The 19,709-nt window shown below is 41.7% G+C and overlaps 2 protein-coding genes across 2 annotated transcripts; both read right to left on the bottom strand.

Moving 5' to 3' along the window:
• Positions 1 to 9,987: 9,987 nt before the first annotated feature.
• LOC147860097 (7-deoxyloganetin glucosyltransferase-like) lies at positions 9,988 to 11,978 on the bottom strand. Its single transcript, XM_087325000.1, has 2 exons — positions 11,431 to 11,978; positions 9,988 to 11,052 (listed from the first exon to the last, which is right to left on the bottom strand). The coding sequence occupies exons 1-2, from the start codon at positions 11,927 to 11,929 to the stop codon at positions 10,130 to 10,132; spliced, it is 1,422 nt and encodes a 473-aa protein (XP_087181126.1). The 5' UTR covers positions 11,930 to 11,978; the 3' UTR covers positions 9,988 to 10,129.
• A 1,521-nt stretch (positions 11,979 to 13,499) lies between these two features.
• LOC147860096 (7-deoxyloganetin glucosyltransferase-like) lies at positions 13,500 to 15,712 on the bottom strand. Its single transcript, XM_087325030.1, has 2 exons — positions 15,057 to 15,712; positions 13,500 to 14,682 (listed from the first exon to the last, which is right to left on the bottom strand). The coding sequence occupies exons 1-2, from the start codon at positions 15,592 to 15,594 to the stop codon at positions 13,781 to 13,783; spliced, it is 1,440 nt and encodes a 479-aa protein (XP_087181156.1). The 5' UTR covers positions 15,595 to 15,712; the 3' UTR covers positions 13,500 to 13,780.
• Positions 15,713 to 19,709: the final 3,997 nt, after the last annotated feature.

The following is a 19,709-nucleotide window of genomic DNA, read 5'->3' as shown; positions in this document are numbered from 1 at the left end:
TGTGTGTCAATTGTTAGGAGTTCTCTCTCGGACATTTGCTCTGCGAAATAGTCCTCATGTATTTGAATATACTCCTCCAGCTCCTACACTTTTTCTTCTTGTTGTTTAGTTTCATCCTGTTGTTGGGTCAATTGACGCTTAACCGTTGGATGGCATCATCCTTAGCATCCAACCGTTTACCTATTTTGGCTTTAGCCAGCAATATGCGATCTTCTAATTTTGTGACCTTTTGTTCCGTTGAGGTGGCTCTGGTGGTCACGTCCTCTACCTTCTTCTCGGCTTCTTTCCGTTGTTCCTATCATTGTTGATCAAGTTCTTGTGACCTGTCAAGAAACTGTAGTGTCTGGAACCACTCTTTTGCTTCTTTAAGTTTTTCTTCTGTTTGTCGGAGTTTTGCCGACAATTCGGCGTTGTTGGCTTGGCTTTTTGCACATTGTTCTTGCAGCCAATCTGCTGCCGCCATGGCTCTCCTGTATGCTTCAGCCATGTCTTTGGCTGCCCTATTTGCCCTTTCATATTTTCTGTGCACTTCGACAAGTGTTGTGTGTAACGGAGGCATTTGAATCTCCTCACCTCGATTCTTGGCGGTTGATTACACCTCCAAGATCAAGGACATCTGCGACTCTCTCGCCTCCGTCGATGTAAACGTCGAGGAGGACGAAATGGTGCAAATTTGCCTAGGAGGGTTGGCGTCAAAGTTTGGAGCATTCTGAACTGTTGTTTGTATGAGGGAGAATACGCCGTCATTTTTCGACTTACAGTCGATGCTCTTAGTGGAGGATAACCATGTGGGTGCGTCAACAAGTACGCACGCCGACAGCAAGTTGTTGTACACAGAGGAAGATAGGCCCCATGGTCGTGGCGGACAAGGTGAGTTGGCGTGCAATGGAGGCGGCCGACAGGAGCAAGATGGAGGGCATGGTTGTAATGCCAACAATAGTTATGGACCCTCCGAAAGCAGGGGGAGTCGAGGAGGCGCCGGAAACCGGAAAGGAAAGCCTGTCGTGGAATGTTGGTACTGTGACAAGAAAGGCTACAGGGAGAGCAAGTGCTGGAAGAAACGCATTGATTCGGAGAAAACCGCATCCAGATCCGGGTGGAATGCACAAGGAAATCAATAGCGATCGCACTACGCCGAAGACTCCGAATGAGCCGAAATTGGATCAGACCCAACCTTCGTAATGAAGCACAAGGCCAATTCGATGGCGGTGAACACCTTGAAACCGAACGAGGTGTGGTATGTTGACTCCGGAGCGTCAAATCATATGACATGTCACAGGGAATGGTTCTCGTACTTGGAGAAACCGGAAAAACAAGGAGTGGTCGAAAATGGAGACGACACTCCGCATACCATCGAACATGTCGGTGAAGTTCCTATCAGCCACGTCAGACAGAACGAAAAACTCATGACCATGCTACACGTCCCGACAATAACGATGAACCTGGTGTCAGTCGGAAAGATCGTCGACCAAGGGATGCAAGTTCAATTCACACATCTCGGTTGCTACATCGAAGAAGAAGGGAAAGTCATTGTGCAAGGGCACCGAGAAGGGAGGATGTTCATCCTCAACACCAATGAAGTCGGAGCCGCGTTGTTTGTGAAAGGACAGAAAGTCGAGTTGGACATCGACCTATGGCACAACCGGTTCAGCCATGTTAATTTCCCGCGACTTCATGAAATGCAGACGAAGAACATTGTTTTCGGATTGCCGAAATTTAATCGTTGGAATGGCCAAGTCTATGAAGCCTGCCAACTTGGGAAGCAACACTGACTTCCATCCCCCAACGAGCATAATTGGAGTCGAAATCCACTTGATGTGATTCATTCGGATGTATGGGGATGTTGAGATATCAAGCTCAACTAGTTTAATCTAGTTAGTCAACACATGTAGCTTAGTAGTTACCTAGATCGAATCTAGTTAATGTGTTGACCTTAAGCCTTTAAATAGGACCTTGTACTTAAGTGGGATATTCTAGATCCTCCACTCCTTAGTACATTTAATGTAGGACTTACACATAAGTACCTATGTTCTACGCACACATGTGCACCTTTGCACATGGGTTGTATATATACCTCATTGTGGGTATTTTTGTATGTTGATGACACTTTTCAATATAGTCAATCATCCCCCATTTATCTTTGTGTTCAAGTGTAACTTTCTCTCTCTCTATCTTCCTCTCACACACTCTCACGTGCATATCATACTAATCTTTCACTGCTTAACGTAACCATATAATTAGTCTCTAATTAACCCTAGTTAATTACCTAATTACTTAACATGGTATCAGAGCGTGTGGTTTAGGAAATCCACTAAGCCCACCGCTTATTTGTGATTGTGTGTTCAAGACGCCGACGACAAATCCCGGCTATTCGCTATCCGCTACCGTAGTGCCGCTACGAAGGACGTGTACGTGACCAAGAGAAGAAAAACAAAACAGAAGACACAACAATCAACATAAACAAACAAATGGGAAGCTCACTCCCTAGCGAAAAGCTAGACCGAAGCAACTATTCATCTTGGGAGTACAAGATGAATCAATACCTTGTCGGCCAAGGGTATTGGAGCTACATAACGGCGCACAAGAAAACAAACCTGAAACCACACACACCAACTACCCAACGTGGGAGCAAGGCGTGAGTCGGGTAATGTATTGTTTGGCAACATGTGTAAACGACCACAAGCTTAGCCACATTCGTGACACCAAGACGCCCAAAGAGGCGTGGGAAAATCTCAAGAAGATTTTTGCCGCGGACACATCCGCGCGCAAGCTTCAACTCCGGCAAGAGTTGAACAACATACGACAAAAAGAAATGTCCGTGATGGACTACACCGCCAAGATCAAGAGCATTTGCGACTCTCTTGGCTCTATCAACGTCAACATCGACGAGGACGAGATGGTGCAAGTATGCTTGGGCGGCCTCGCACAACGATTCAACCCGTTGAGAACAGCAATCTTGGCGAGAGATACCCCTCCCTCATTCTTCAACCTCCAATCAATGCTATTGGTCGAAGAAAACCACATTCAACCAAAGACCAACACATCGGAAGGACAAATGCTCTTCTCCGATACGAATGGTGCCCATAGACGAGGTTGACGCGAAAGAGGTCAATTCGACCTATCCCACGAAGGGCATTCACAACTTCGGCAAGGAAACGGAAGCCATCGAGGAACCTTCACAAGAAGGGGGAGCTTCCATGCCGAACAAGGTCGGCGAATGACGCCACCTACGTGCAACTATTGCGGCAGAATCGTCCATCGCAAAGAGGAGTGCCAAAAAAGACGAAGCGAGTCAGCTTCAACAAGCCGGCAACTCACAAATTACGCCGCGAACGCGGAATACGTGGACTACAGTGGACTCTTCGTGATGAGGCATAGAGCGAACTCTATGATGCCCTCCGATCCCGCAAACTCCGCAAGCACCTCCAACTCCGAACACGCGTGGTTCGTAGACTCCGGCGCCTCGCACCACATGACGTCGCACCAAGAGTGGTTTCGCGACTTGCGAACGCCGGATCGACCCGGCTACATAGAGACCGGAGACGACACTCTGCATCCCATTCGGCACATCGGCGATGTCCCATTCGGGAAAGAAGGCGAGCAAACTTGCATCAAGAATGTCTTGCACGTGCCCACAATAACAAAGAATTTGGTCTCGGTCGGCCAAATCGTGGAGCAAGGCATGCAAGTCCACTTCAACAATGAAGGTTGCTTCATCGAGAAAGACGGTTGACTCATAGCCAAGGGACGGAGAGACGATCGCTTGTTCATCCTTGACTCGAACGAGGTAAAATCGGCCATGTATGCCAAAGGTCTCAAGACCGAGACAAACATCGAGTTGTGGCACAAGCGAATCGCCCACGTAAACCTCCAACAGCTTCGCGGAATGCAATCAAAGGGAGTCGTAATCGGACTTCCGTCTTTCGAATCGAAACGAGTCGACCAAGTGTGCGAAGCATGCCAACTCGGCAAACAACATCGACTCCCATTCCCGAAGGAGAGCTCCGCAAGCAAAGGCCTCCTTGACATAATCCACTCGGACGTATGGGGACCGGCTCAAACACCGACGCTCGGCGGATGCCGCTACTACGTCACCTTCATCGACAACCACTCGCGCTACGCGTGGATATACCCGATGAAGAAGAAGAGTGAAGTGCTCTCCCACTTTCAAAGGCTCAAAAGCCAAGTGGAGAAAGAAACCGGTCGGCACATTCGATGCCTACGATCGGACGGAGGAAAGGAGTACTTCTCCGACGAGTTCACCTCCTACCTCCAAGGTGAAGGCATTCGTAGAGAATTCGCATGCCGACACACTCCCCAACAAAACGGAGTAGCCGAGAGAAAGAATCGGCAAATACTCGAGGTAGCACGTGCCATGATGCGTGAGAAGCACATGCCGAACTTCTATTGGGCGGAAGCGGCATCCACGGCCGTCTATCTCATGAATCGATGCACCACAAATAGCGTGCACGAGCTTACTCCATACAAGATCTTCGTTGGAAGAAAGCCCATCCTCTCGCACCTCAAGGTGTTCGGAAGCATTGCGAATGTACGCATCCCGAACGAAAGTCAAGAGAAGCCCGACGCGAAGTCGGAAGAATGTATCCTCATAGGATACTTGTCCGCGAAAAAGGCGTACAAGTGCTTCAACCCTTCTACCTGGGCGGTGCGGATAAGTCGCGACGTCGTTTTCAACGAATCGGCATCTTGGTATAAGCCCGATGCAACTCCATCCGACCCGATCGAGGAAGAGTTGAACGCCAACTCGGACGAAGAAACTCAGCCAAGTCCTCCACCGAAGGACAATCCAAGCTCTACCGAGCTAATTGGCCCACAAGAGCCTCCACACGATGAAAACAAGTCGCGGCCAAGTCCGACATCAGACAAAGGCAAAGGTAAGATGCCCGAATACGAAGTCGAGGTCCACCCCGACGACTGTGATTCGGATGATTCGGCTCGCTCACTAAACAGTGAGTTCGGTGTACCCATCATGAGGACATCCGGAGTAAAGAAGGCACTGACATCAACAAATGAGAAACTCCGCCGCTCATCACGAGCAAAGACCCAAGTCACTCGTTACGCCTAGAACGAGTATATGGCCCATCACTATGCCCTCGCGATGAAGGTAGTGGCCGAACAAGAGCCCGAGGATCCAAGCCTTCGTCACAGGCTTGAGGGGGAGAATAAGCCGCGCAACACCGCGCAACAAAGCCGCGGAGAGCCGTGCAACGACGCGAAGAAAGCCTCAAGCCGCACCGATGTCGACGAAGCCGAAGGAAGCTAAACTGGACGTTGGACGCCTCACACTTGAGCTTGAGGGGGCGTGTTGAGATATCAAGCTCAACTAGTTTAATCTAGTTAGTCAACATATGTAACTTAGTAGTTACCTAGATCGAATCTAGTTAATGTGTTGACCTTAAGCCTTTAAATAGGACCTTGTACTTAAGTGGGATATTCTAGATCCTCCACTCCTTAGTACATTTAATGTAGGACTTACACATAAGTACCTATGTTCTACCCACACATGTGCACCTTTGCACATGGGTTGTATATATACCTCATTGTGGGTATTTTTGTATGTTGATGACACTTTTCAATATAGTCAATCATCCCCCATTTATCTTTGTGTTCAAGTGTAACTTTCTCTCTCTCTCTCTCTCTCTTCCTCTCACACACTCTCACGTGCATATCATACTAATCTTTCGTTGCTTAATGTAACCATATAATTAGTCTCTAATTAACCCTAGTTAATTACCTAATTACTTAATAGGGGACCGGCACCGAACGTGAGCATCGGAGGAAGCCGTTACTTCATAACCTTCATCGATGACTTCACTCGGCACACTTGGGTGTGCTTGATCACGAAAAAGAGTGAAGTCTTCGCGTGTTTCCTGAAGGTGAAGAGCCTTGCTCGAAAGGGAAACCGAGCAAAAGATCAAGTGCTTAAGTTCCAATGGTGGGAAGGAGTACTTCTCCGACCAATTCCCGAGTTATCTACACAATGAGGGAATTCGACGCGAATTCTTGTGTATATACACGCCGCAGCAGAACGGTGTGGCCGAGAGGAAGAATCGGACGATAGAGAAGGCGGCAAGGGCAATGCTTGAAGAGAAGCATCTGCCGAAGTTCTATTGGGCTGAAGTGATCAGAACAGCCGTCTACCTCCAGAATCGGGCATCTTGCAATGGAGGAGTGTCGCTACATGAGTTGTACTTCAAGAAGAAGCCGAACTTGGCACACTTGAGGGTTTTCGGTAGCATCGCGTATGTGCATGTACCGAAGGAGAAATGGAGGAAGTTGGACGCCAAAGACGAGAAGTGTATCTTGGTTGGCTACTCGGATGAACAAAAGGGTTATAAGTGTTATAACCCCCAAACCAAACAAGCTCGCGTAAGTCGTGATGTTGTCTTTGACGAGTCTGCGTCATGGTACTTGCCTTCACCTCCAACCCTTGACGACTCCATTCTGAAATGCCTCGGGACAAAGGAGACATCGGAGCTCTTGAAGAGAGTCTGATCTCATTCAGGCTAAGTGGGCCAAATGAGCAACTGAGTCGGCATGACCAGTCAGACACAAAGACGGCGAGTAGTGGAGACTCGGTCGTGCATTTCCCGCGCAGGAAGCCGAGGAGACGATTTACGCGCAAACAGAAGGGGAAGAAAAAGATGTTGGAGTACGGCACTGATAGAGACGAGTCGGATCAAAGTGAATCCAGCTCCGAGATGAACGAAGATGGACCTTCGGACACGAAGTCCGCATCGGCCAAGAGGGCCTCAAAATTGGCTAATGAGGAATTATGCCGATCTACCCCCCAGAAGAACCCCATTGTGCGGTTCGGATACAACGAGTACATGGTGCATCATTATGCGTACATACTTGCTGCTTTAGGGTTTATTTACTTTCTTTTTCAGGAAATATAGGATTCTTAGTTCATGTTTAATTTCTGAAAATTTACCTTCGTTGTAATAAAAAACTCTAAAATCTTGTAAACCCAATTTTATAAAGAGGATTTCTTTCATAATACAATGTTTGTAACCCATAACGAAGACAATATGTACTTAGTATTGTAGAATCCATTCATAATCTCAAGTTCTTTGGGTTAATTACATATTAGTCTCACACATAATTTACTATTCAGATCGCTACTACATTCAACTCTGACCTATCTTCGACTTTGACAACCTTCAACTCTATAGAGCCTTCAACTCTTACCTACCTTCGACTCTATAGAGCCTTCGAGTGTGACGATTTTTCGTCTCTACCAAAACTTCAACTGTAATGACCTTTTGACTCTGCAAAGCCTTCGACTCTAACGATCTTTCGACTCTGATGAGCCTTCGATTCTGAGTATCTTTTGACTCTGTAAAATGGGAGAGAGAATGAGACGGTGGTCTTTATTTATAGGCTTGAAAATAATCGTTTTAGGACTTCACTCGTATATCAATGTGCAACACTATGTGTGTGTTGCTTAGCAAAACCTCATCACAAAACTCATTGCTAAAAGTATTGCATTATGATGTGACAATATCGATGAGTTTTGGCATCATTAATGCCTCTTTCTATTGTAGTGGGAACTCGTAAGAGTTGGAATAACCCATATGGTCGATATCAAGGACACTTTTTTTCCAAAAAAAGATATTAAATTAATATCAGAAAACATTGTAAGGGCTATATAATACAATATATACTAATCCCTTGTTTTCTAAATTCTAACCATTGGCTGAAATAAATACTTTGGTGCTGAGTAAAACCACTCCACCTTATCAGAAAGTCGTCTATAAAATATACCTATGTCCCAAATGACATGAAACTCCAATCGCTTAAGCTCCTTTAGTTGTGTATTACAGACACTTCGATTCACAACATGCATAATGAGTACAAATGTAGTCCTCAACATAGTTACGAAGTAACAGTCACCAATAGCTTCAAGGAACTAATTCCAAAGTCTTGCAGGCTCCAAAATGTAAGGCATTTGCATGTCATGGAAATGTTGTAAATATAAGAGCCAAGAAAGACCATTAGAGAAATAAAGCAAATTATTTCAAAACAGTAAAATTTCATGCCAACAGAACTCCTTGTAACCTTTATGAGAAACTTTAGACCTCAAACAATAAGCATTATCTACAATGATATGATTCACGATACCTTGTGCGAATTGATTGGGCATCAGATCATTGTGATTTGAATCAATAAGCATATGAATTAATTCAAGCTCATGTTGCTGAACTTTCTAAACATTCACTTGTTGTAAATCCCCTACAAGAAGCCTTTGATTCTCCTAGTCTAGGGCCATGAAGTTGGTTTTTAAGCATTCTCGATCATAAAAAATGTGCATATATTCTTGTTCACTTATTGTTGCAATGGTTATGAGAAGATAGGATGAGAAGTTGCTCGGGGAAAAAAAAGATTGAAGAAGGGTTTGTTCTAGAGTTCAAATTGTTAGGGTCGTAGCCAAGAACAAAATCAGCTTGAAGAAGGGAATGAAAAGAGAGAAATAAGGGGAGATTAGCAAATTTTTTTACAATAAGAACAAGGGTTACAAGAATATGTTGAATATTGGCATCAAACTAGAATGGTTCATTAATACTTGAACACATGCTTAAATAGCATGGTTTGCACATGTGCATGTTCACCATCTCAAACGCATGCATGATAGCCACTTGGCATTCATTCAAGTATGTCACTTTACATTCATGTAAGCCCAATGCTTGATGATCATGCATTAGCATGTGCAAGGTGACGACATTCCAAAATATTACATATATGTTCTAGATGATCTAATAAAAGTCTTGTGTATAATATGATCTTTCTTAATGGTTAAGGTTACACATATTCTTTGAAGTGGTCATGGATTCAAATTTCTATCATGGTTTTGGAGTTTTGATATGTGTTCATAACAACAATATCTTCATTGTTGCATCGACTACCAACAAGATGATTGTATTGGGGTTTTCCATTTTGCAAAGTTTTCTTACATTCTTCTAATGGGAATACTCCCTTGTTTGCCAACACAAAATCCCATCCCTATTGGATGATGCTTGAACATCAAGAAATCTCAAAAAGTTCCATTGTTGAAAATTGATTATGATTGTAAGGGTCATCTTCTTCATGGGAGGCCTCAATTTTGAGTTGGGGATTGGCTATGGCTCTTAAGAAGCAGCATAAAGACCATTTGCCCATGCAAACAAGTTAGATTTTCAACATCTTAGTCTATACATTATCATTAACCAAATCAATGAAGTTACATTTCATCTCGATCCCCCTCACATGCATCTTCATCTAGTATTCCATGTTTCACTTTTGGAACTCCACTTACTTCTCTTCTCTTTCCTTATCATCTTCTTCATTTTATATTATTCTTGACTATGACTACGATATTTCTATTTATTGAAGTGTGAACTTATAATTGGGATGTCTTCTCTCTTCTCGGGAATTTGTGGGCCACAGTATTGCTCGGCTTCCCTCATGTCACACTCTTCTATTATGAGAATCCCTCATTAGAAAAGATATTAACATGATATAGAAATATACATGATTGGATGACCTAATGAGAAGCTAAAGTTTTTTTTCTTTATCTTCAAATGGTCTAACTTTATGAGTTAAAGTTTTTTTTATCCAGAAAAAAAAGCTAAAGTTTCTTTTCTTTATCTTCAAATGATCTATTGATTATTAGAAATTGTAATGGAAAAAGACTCTTTTTATTTTTTGTCAATACCCTACCCTAGTGCTAAGTTGTTAGAGTACCAACTCTAAGACTTTAGGTTTACGGCCACTCAACAATCATTGTTTCTTTTGTTATGTTAATTTCTTAATTTACTAGATGCCACTATAGAATGTAGGGTTTCTATATGTACTTTGTAGTACGTTAGTCCCATTAACAAAAAAAAATAAATTGGTATGTACTTGAATTTTATAAAAAAAGAGACAAGACTTATTTATTATGTTATTCATCTTAATTAATTTGTTATGGAAAGTAGACTACTAAAGTTATTTGGAACATCAAACAATTCGTATGGCCTCATGTAAATTCCCATGACTTTTATGACTTTAATGTACTCCATTGACTGACCACAGGACTTGGCTTGACTTGGACACCTACACTGCTTTTGCTACAAGGATCGCCAATTAGTCAAATCTTCTTTCTTGAGTCTAACGTTTGACATGCGTTTTTCAAGTCTTCCACCAGGGACCGAAGATAGCGAGGAGAGGATCCACCATCTTGTACAGATTGTGAGACAACTTCCTTGAGAACTCGAATTCTCTTGTTAATCTCCTTTCCCGTGTCCCCTTGCATTAGTTCGACGACCGCCTTCTCTATTGTGGATGCTTTCACAATGTTACCTGCCTCGATATCCAAGCCTACTCTCCACTCGTCGACCAATATCCTGGCATTAAGTCTTTGCTCCGCGATTTGTGGCCAACATAGCATAGGAACACATCCCGTGGAGAGGTTCTCGATTATCGAGTTCCATCCGCAATGAGTGAGGAAACCGCCGACGGACGGATGGGACAAGACCTCCAATTGAGGGGCCCATGAGATGATGCGGCCCTGCCCTTTGGTTCTCTCCACGAAGCCCTCGGGGAGAACACTCGACAATGGGTGCTCTTCGGCAATGTCCGACCGGATAACCCATAGAAACGGCTGCCCACTTGCCTCGAGGCCCTCAGCGATCTCTTTCAGTTGATCGGCACTCGAGTTCGCCAAACTTCCGAATGACATAAATAGAACCGAAGAAGGGAGTCCTATATCCAGCCAGGTAAGGCACTCTCTGTCCTCGGTCCGTAGGGAGATGGTGTCTTTGACGAGAATTTTTTTGGTAGGGCTCAACATGCACAACATTGGGCCAATGGGATAGACAGGGGTTGTCTTTCTTGTAAGATCGATAGGTTTTCGCTCGAGCTCATACACCGTGTTCAAGATCACCCCGACCGCTTTGGCGATGTTTTTCTTCACATCGAGCACGAAAGAGGGGTTTGTTCGGATAGACTGTGGGAGGTCGGCGGCTCGCATTGGGGGAAGACTAGGGATGAAATCGATCATTTGTTGTGGATCTAACCATAAGCCAAGCAAAAAAGAAATCTAGAATTAGGGTTTGGAGCTTCCTAATGACACAAAAATTCAAAAGAGCATTCGAAGTTAACCTACAATATTTCTTCTAGTTAAGTGGTATGTGAGGTTATTTGCAATAATCCTTCTTATTAACAACATAAACCAGTCAAGATTACAGATCTAATCTACTAGCATTTTGTTTCTAGTCAAGCTCTTTAGAACTAACTAAATTTACCCACTTCCGAAACATCTAGATCTAGAATTAGAACTAAATTTTCTCTCTTCCAAAACATCTAGATCTAATATTACTAACTGGTTCATTAGTAATAGGGTTTGGAGGGGGGGGGGGAGGATTTGTGACAGTAGAAAGTGATAATTACCGGACATGGGCGAGGCACCACAGGCGATGAACTCATCAATGTGAAGCAATGCAGACATGGTATGCGAGTTCGCGGTAAAGAAGATGAATGTGGGAACCTCGAATCGTTGGCCGACTTCGGTAGCCCACCACACGAACCAATCGGCGATGATACACGAGATGGGCTCGGGCCCGAGGAGCAAGGAAGGGAGTAGATCTTCGAACCAGGAACGCATGCTCCTCATGACCTCAAGCAGTTGGGCGAATGGGGACACGGACGGGGCCCCTTGTGCCGCCAGATCCGAGGAGGTGGCGGGGAACAAGACATATCGGATCGGTGGCTTATCAAGTTGTGTTAGGTCTCCTTCTTCTTGATTAGCTAGGTTTGGAAGGATGCCTGCAAGCTCTTCAGTGATGACAAAGGTGAAGGTGAAGCCATGAGGGATGAGGAGATTGGCCAAGGTGATACAAGGATTGATGTGGCCTACTGCAGGGATGGTTAGTACCAAAATGTTTGGCATGGTTTCTAGACTCTTTGTGTGGGTGTGGGGTGTTTTAGGGTTTGTAAATTTATAGGGAGGGAGCTCAAGAACACCATTGATGGTGAATAGGAGGGCGTGGGGGGGGGGAAGGTACACAGTGTACATTACACGCCTATTTCTTGTGTTTGTGCCTAATGAGAAGTGGTCATTCATCCACGTACACACCATTACACACACTATTCACATGGGGAGTCTTGTGTGTGTGTGACATGTGTGTGTGGCATTTAAAGGCATTAAATAGTTCTATCTAGCTTTTTATATGCAAATTATAGCTAAAAGGAGAAAACCAAGACATTAGTTTGGATTATTTTGGATATTATGGGCTTTCGTTTATTTGGCATACATATGCGAAATGCTTTTATATTTGATGAACAAAGTGGAGTACACCGTTATGTGATTTGCTGAGATTGATTGGGTTCCTTTTATGGCAATTTTCATTGTTGGAGATGTCAAGCATATTCGATCACGAAGAGATACGAGTATGTAAGTTAGTTGGGTATCACATTCGTCATTTGGTATGATAAGAAAGGTATGGAATGTTGAGAGGCATATTCATGGTTTGTAATGATATGAATACGCATCTCTCTATGTAGATACATAAAGATGACTTACAAGTTGTAATAGTGGTTTGAGAGAGAGAGAGACCATAGGTCATGGGTTCAACCCCTACATTCCACAATAGCATCTAGTAAATTCAGAGATATGTGTGAAGTAATAAACAAGTGAGAAATTTGGGTTTCAAACCCAAGACATAGTGCTATTAGCGTAGCAACATACCACTAAAGCAAGCTAATTATGAAGAGACAAAGACAAAGACAAAAGAGAGACAAAGAGAGCTCAGTAGGTAAGGTTGCCTAATGGAGACTAAGAGCTCATGGGTTCAACCCCTACATTCTAGAGTGGTATCTAGTGAATTAAGAGATATTTATAAAGTAATAAAGAGGTGAGAACTAGTACTTATAGTGTAACAACTTACCATTAGGATAAGCTAATTGTGATAAAAAGAGAGAGAGAATGTTCAACCCTATTCTTCTAGTGGTTTCGCAATAATAAAATCAACATACAAATACAATATCATGGGATGGCTTGGTGCATTTTCTTCTAGCTTGTTGTGCACTAGATTGAATGAAGAGCAACGAAATGTCACCTTACCTTTTCATATTCGTATTCCTTCTCTTTCAAGAAAAGAATGTTGAAATTTAACATAAAGAGAAGTACCGTGTTACAATGAAAAAAATGATATACGAATTCATTTCTCTCAAAAAAATTCGAAAACCAAGAACAAATTGTACAATTGATTGAAATGAAGAGTTACGAAATGTCACATTTGGTTTTCTTGCCCTTGAAGAAAAAAATGTCCAATCATACGTATGTGGAAAAGTGTTAGGCAATTAATTCCCGTTGGAGAAAATTTTGAAGACTAAGAAAAGATCACCTAAGACATAATTTGAGTAAATTGAAATCACACACACACACACACACAAATAATAATAATAAATCATTTGCTACCATTATCGAACATGACACATATAAATTTATAATAAGCATGGCATTATCATGACAAATTTGGGTCGTTGGTAAAGGTCATAAGTCGGTGATACCAAAATTATAGGATATGTAACATTTTTCTCTAGAAATGTCATTCCAGCATGTCCAAAACCCTTTCTTAAAACTAAATGATATCATCTATTCCCAAACTATACATGTCTATACAATACCGCCCTTGACGATCCCATCGCCAATCATCTCCCGTTATTAAGTTAAACCTACACCCTTACGTCCAAAGCCTTCATCTTTAAATTCTTTCGTAACTCTAATGTTTATATGATTTCACACGCCTTTTAAGTTCTCTACCAAGGATTGAAGATATCGTTGGGAAGATCCACCTTCTTGCACACATTGTGCGACCACTTCCTTGAGAACAAGAGTTCTCTTCTTAATCTCCTTTCCTGTGTCACCTTGCATTAGTTCGACGACCACCCTCTCTATTGCCGATGCTTTCACTATATTACCGTATTCTACCGCGATCTCCAAGCCGACTCTCCAGTTATCAACCACTATCCTAGCATTCAATCGTTGCTCCGCGAGTTGGGGCCAACATAGCATAGGGATGCATCCTGTCGAGAGGTTCTCTGTTATCGAGTTCCATCCACAATGAGTGAGGAAACCACCCACGGAAGGATGTGACAATACATCCAATTGAGGGGCCCAAGAGATGATGAGGCCCCGGCCTTTGGTTCGCTCCAAGAAGCCCTCGGGGAGCACACTCGAGAACGGATGCCCCTTGAGAACATCCGGACGGATAACCCATAGAAATGGGTGCTCGCTTGCCTCAAGACCCTCGGCGAGCTCTTTTAGTTGATCGGAGCTCAAGTTTGCCAAGCTTCCAAAGGATACGAAGAGGACCGAGGAAGGGGCAGCGGCATCAAGCCACGAAAGGCACTCTCTGTCCTCAGTCCATTGGGAGATGGTGTCTCGGACAATGGCTTGTCTTGTTGGGCTCAACATGAGCAACATAGGGCCAATGGGGTACACCGGGATCTTCCGGCTTATTGCATTCAGGGATTCTCGCTCGAGCTCGTGCACCGTGTTGAAGATCATTCCCGAGGTTTTGTCCGCCAGGACTCCCATCACATTGCGTATGAAAGCCGGGTCCGTCGAGGCAGCGTCTGGAAGATCGGCCGCTTGAATCGGTGGAAGACCGGGTATGAAATCAATAATTTGTTGTGGATCTAATGATAAAAAAAAACACAATTTGAAGAGAAGGTGAGAAGCAAAACCCAAAACTTTCAAATTAGGGTTTTTCTCAAGTCACAAAATTTAAAAGAAGAGAAAAAAAAGTAATAGGGCTTGCATGCACAATAACCTAAAGTTACGTCTTCTAGTTATCTGATGCATGAGGTTGCTAAGCATTAATCCTTCGAAATCAACAACATATACCAGTCAGGATCACAAATCTAATCCAACTAGTGAATATCTCATTAGAATTAACTACGTTTTCTCATTGCCAAAACATCTAGATCTGACATAACTAATTCATCGATTAGAAATAATATTAAGCCGAGGGACATTCAGGGGAGGACTCTGAAAGACAGTTTATAAGTACCAGACATCGGCGAGGCCCCACGCGTGATGAGCTCCTCGATGTGAAGGTAAATAGACATAACATGCGAGTTCGTGGTAAAGAAGGTGAACATGGGAACCTCGAATTGTAGCGCGACTTCGATGAGCCAGGTCACATAGCAGTCTCCGATGATACACGACACGCCCGAATGTCCCGACACCATGGAGCGGAGGAGATCTTCGACGCCGGGACGCATGCTTTTCACGACCTCTAGGTGTTGGAGGCGTAGAGACCCGTTGTTCCCGACCCTTCGTGCCGCTTCGTCCAAGGAGATGACGGGAAGCGAGACATACCGTATAGGTGGCGGCCGTGGTGGTGCTGACTCTCCTTCTTCTCCTCCTTCTTCTTCTTCTTGTTTCTCTTGTCCAGCATTAGGTGGCTCAGGAAGGCTGCCTGCAAACTCCTCAGTGATGACAAAGGTGAAGGTGAAGCCATGGGGGATGAGGAGTTTGACCAAGGTGAGAAAGGGATTGATGTGGCCTTGCAGAGGGAAGGGCATTACCAAAATGTGTGGCATCATTCAAGAGTGAGAGTGAGAACAAAATGTGTGTGTGTGTGTGTGTTTTGATGTGTTTAGGAACACACACAAGTCATTTGTAAGAAGAACTTAGAAGAGAGACCCATCTCAATTGTGTGTGTGTGTGTGTGTTTTGATGTGTTTAGGAACACACACAAGTCATTTGTAAGAAGAACTTAGAAGGGAAACCCATCTCAATTGCGTGTGTGTATACAAGTGTGTATGTGTATGTGCTTAGGAACACACAAAAGTTATCTATAAGAAGAAGGGAGACCCGTCTCAATTGTGTTTGTGTGGATGTGTTTATGAACACAAACCAGAAATCTATAAGAAGAAGGGAGACCCGTCTCATTTGTGTTTGTGTGGATGTGTTTAGGAACACAAACGAGAAATCTATAAGAAGAAGGGAGACCCATGTTAATTGCAACACTAGACTCTTTTGCTTATTAGGAAAGACTAACCTTTTTTCAACACTAGACTCTAGAGAGTACCCTCCATTCAGCACTTGTTCGTTCACATCATCGCGAGACACTCTACGACCCAGTGTGAAATTGGTCGCATTAGGGGATATCTGAAAACAAGTGTATACATTGCTAAGACATACTAAGTCGTTAATCTTTTAGTTTGTCACTCAACCTTCTCTCATGTCATGCATGGCCTTTGGCCTTCCGCTCTCATGCCATGGCCTTAGGCCCTTCTCTCTCATTCCACATCTCTTTTACTGCTTCCCATGATTGTTTGGGGTTTGATATGATGATGTGGTGACCGTTTCCATTTGTCCGTTCACATGCCTTGTCTTTTAATGGAAGAACCATTTGGTTTTATGGGTCATAGTATATATCTCTTAGGATGCGAATAAACTCCTCACTTTTTCTCTCTTTGTTGTATGTAAGGACTCGAGTATATGTATTACACTTATGCCACAACATATAAATATGTTTTTTCCTCTCAAACTATAAACAACCACACATTTATAATTGGGAGCAAAAGCTAAACCGGTGCAATTTTTTATGAGAAAGCAGGTTGATTATTCAGGTCATTTATTTATCGTGGTAGGTCTGTCTCTTTCGTTACATCAATGCGGATTACCTTGAGATTTGCTCATCGGGCTTTTCCTTTGAATTTGATCTTTCCTAGAAGTGACTCATTGCCAAACTTGCACCAATAACATAAATTAATAATTATGAGCTAGGAAATTTGCAAAGAAACTCCTGTTGCAAGGGAAACGTGAGGTAGCTACTAAGCCTTTAAATATCCTATATGTTATAGATAACACTTTTTTGTAAGGTAGCTACTAAGCCTTTAAATATCCTATGTTATAGATAACACTTTTTTGTAATAGCAGCTATTAGCAAGAACAATTAAACATTCTCAATTAAAATATCAAACATTGTTTGGAAAGGCATTGTGTACTTCTCTCTCTGGGAAAAGTTGAAGTGATTGATCATTTCCACGTGTTTGTGTAAGGAGGACAAAGATTACAATAGCTTCAAATGACATTATTTCAAATATTTATGTTGTCCTCTTTGATGGTTGCTTTTTATGTAAAAGATTTCAACATACAAATGCTATGTCCAGCTTTTCGCCTATTTTGAGGTTTTGAGATTCCTTTGAATTTGATCTTTCCTAGAAGTGACTCATTGCCAAACTTGCACCAATAACATAAATTAATAATTATGAGCTAGGAAATTTGCAAAGAAACTCCTGTTGCAAGGGAAACGTGAGGTAGCTACTAAGCCTTTAAATATCCTATATGTTATAGATAACACTTTTTTGTAAGGTAGCTACTAAGCCTTTAAATATCCTATGTTATAGATAACACTTTTTTGTAATAGCAGCTATTAGCAAGAACAATTAAACATTCTCAATTAAAATATCAAACATTGTTTGGAAAGGCATTGTGTACTTCTCTCTTTGGGAAAAGTTGAAGTGATTGATCATTTCCATGTGTTTGTGTAAGGAGGACAAAGATTACAATAGCTTCAAAAGACATTATTTCAAATATTTATGTTGTCCTCTTTGATGGTTGCTTTTTATGTAAAAGATTTCAACATACAAATGCTATGTCTAGCTTTTCGCCTATTTTGGGGTTTTTAGTCAACATGATAAGGAATTAATGTCTTGTAAGTTGGTATAAAAGGGTTAAAACTTAACTGTTGAGGAGAACAAATACCAAAGAATGATATCCTTGTAATCTTAACCACATGTTAATATTTCTTGACATAGATCCTCTCTTTTTTTTCCTTGAAAGATTTTCTTTAGTATTAAGAAAAAATGCCTGAAGGCTCCAAATTGAAGTTATCTGCCCAAAGGCTTACAATGTTTTATGTATAGTGATGTACAGTTATCGTAAGGCCAAATATAGGAACTTATAAAGGGGTTTTGAAATACATTATATTTAACAAAACGTCCTCCATGGTTAATTTTGAGTCCCTATCATACCTACCATTAGGTGTGATTTAAAATATGCAATCATATACTACCTTGTTTATGTGCATGAATGTTTATCATTAGATCAATGGTATTTTTATTTTTTTTCCAAAATAGATCAACGGTATTATTTAGCAAGGTATTTAGCAATGTGAGGATGACACATACATATTGTAAACACAAGGAGAAAATTAACATAAATCCCAAACCTCTTACAAACTACATGTACAAATGAATTATTGGTAGATTTCATTTTCAATACACACACCCCAATGTATGGTATTCTATCTTACCATTTATGAATATTAATTATGATGTTTCATATTCTTAATGTTCCAAATCTATTTTGATGCATTAACATGTTAAAAGTTTCTATTTCTAATTGATGGTCAATGTGTGAAAACAACCTACAAATTTGGTGCAAAATGAGTTTCGAGCACATAAGTGCCAAAATTAAGCAACCATGTTTACCTCATGTTACTACCAATAATCTTTTTATGTTTTTATAAATTATTGTGTTAGTGTTTCAAAAGGATCTGGGCGGCATTAGTCCCCAACGATTAGCCAAATTAGGGTAGCAAAATTCTTGAACCATCTCCATCACTTCATGAACCACACATTTCTCCATATCATTGTGACATACTTCCATGTATCCAATTAAGAGTAAGTTTTTTCGTAATAAATTAGCCTCAAAACCATAATCTGTTAAGTACGACGTAAATCTGGATAGGGGAATCCATACATGTGTATTTCATGGGGCATGCTCCCTTATTTCCACAATCAACCTAAATTTTTCAAAGGGCTACAATCAATAAAGTAGATGACTAGACTCTTTGTGAGAAAAGAGACATATAGTTAACAATAAACAACGGTTTGGTTTGTTTCGAGGGTGTCAAACTCAAACAGTTAATCGAACCATTACAAAAATAGAAACTTAGATTGAACTGAATTAAACCATTGAACCGTTAAAAAAAATCCAAACTCAAACCAAACCATTTTAGAGATTTCAAACTGTTAAACTATTAAAACTGCAGTTTCACAGTTCAGTTTCGGTTTTTAAGTTAGGTCAAATTTCAATTTTAAAAATTTAAATCTTTCCATGTTTTAAATGTTAGTTTTGTCCCTAAAATGCTAGAATTTGGCTTTAAAATGAAATGGTTCTTTAGGAAAATATTTAAGAAAAAATAATCAAGTGGCAACCTTAAACCGTCAAACCATTTGAACCAAACTATTGACCCCCAAACCGGACTGAACCGTTAAAAAACACTTGAACTTGAACCGAACTGTTTCCAATTGCTATATATAGTTGAGCGAAATCTAACAATAGATGTACTTTTCCTAATACCCGAAATAGGTGCCTCAAGGATAGAAGATCCCAACCTTCTCTAAAACTATTCAATTTATTAATGAATTATCGATTTCAAGACTAAATTCACACAACACAAGCCTTCTCTAGTTAGGGTTAGGAACTCAATTGTGAATCAAATAGGTATGGATATAATGATATCATAAATCGGTTCTAGAACCTTCATTCTCCACTCACTTTTAGGTGACCATCCTAGTGGCTTTCATGTTACGGGCATGACCATATAATATCCCGTGGTAAGAATTTACCGTAGTATTCTATACACGTGGATAAGTGTGAGGGTTAAACGAGAGTGTAAAGAAGGGGAGGATTACTTTTAATC

The sequence above is a fragment of the Azolla caroliniana genome, unplaced genomic scaffold (assembly GCF_043228905.1).
Source record: "Azolla caroliniana isolate FFs.n. ecotype wild unplaced genomic scaffold, voAzoCaro1.0.p SCAF_9, whole genome shotgun sequence".
NCBI lineage: Eukaryota > Viridiplantae > Streptophyta > Polypodiopsida > Salviniales > Salviniaceae > Azolla > Azolla caroliniana.
This window is presented reverse-complemented; position numbering and strand designations above follow the sequence as displayed.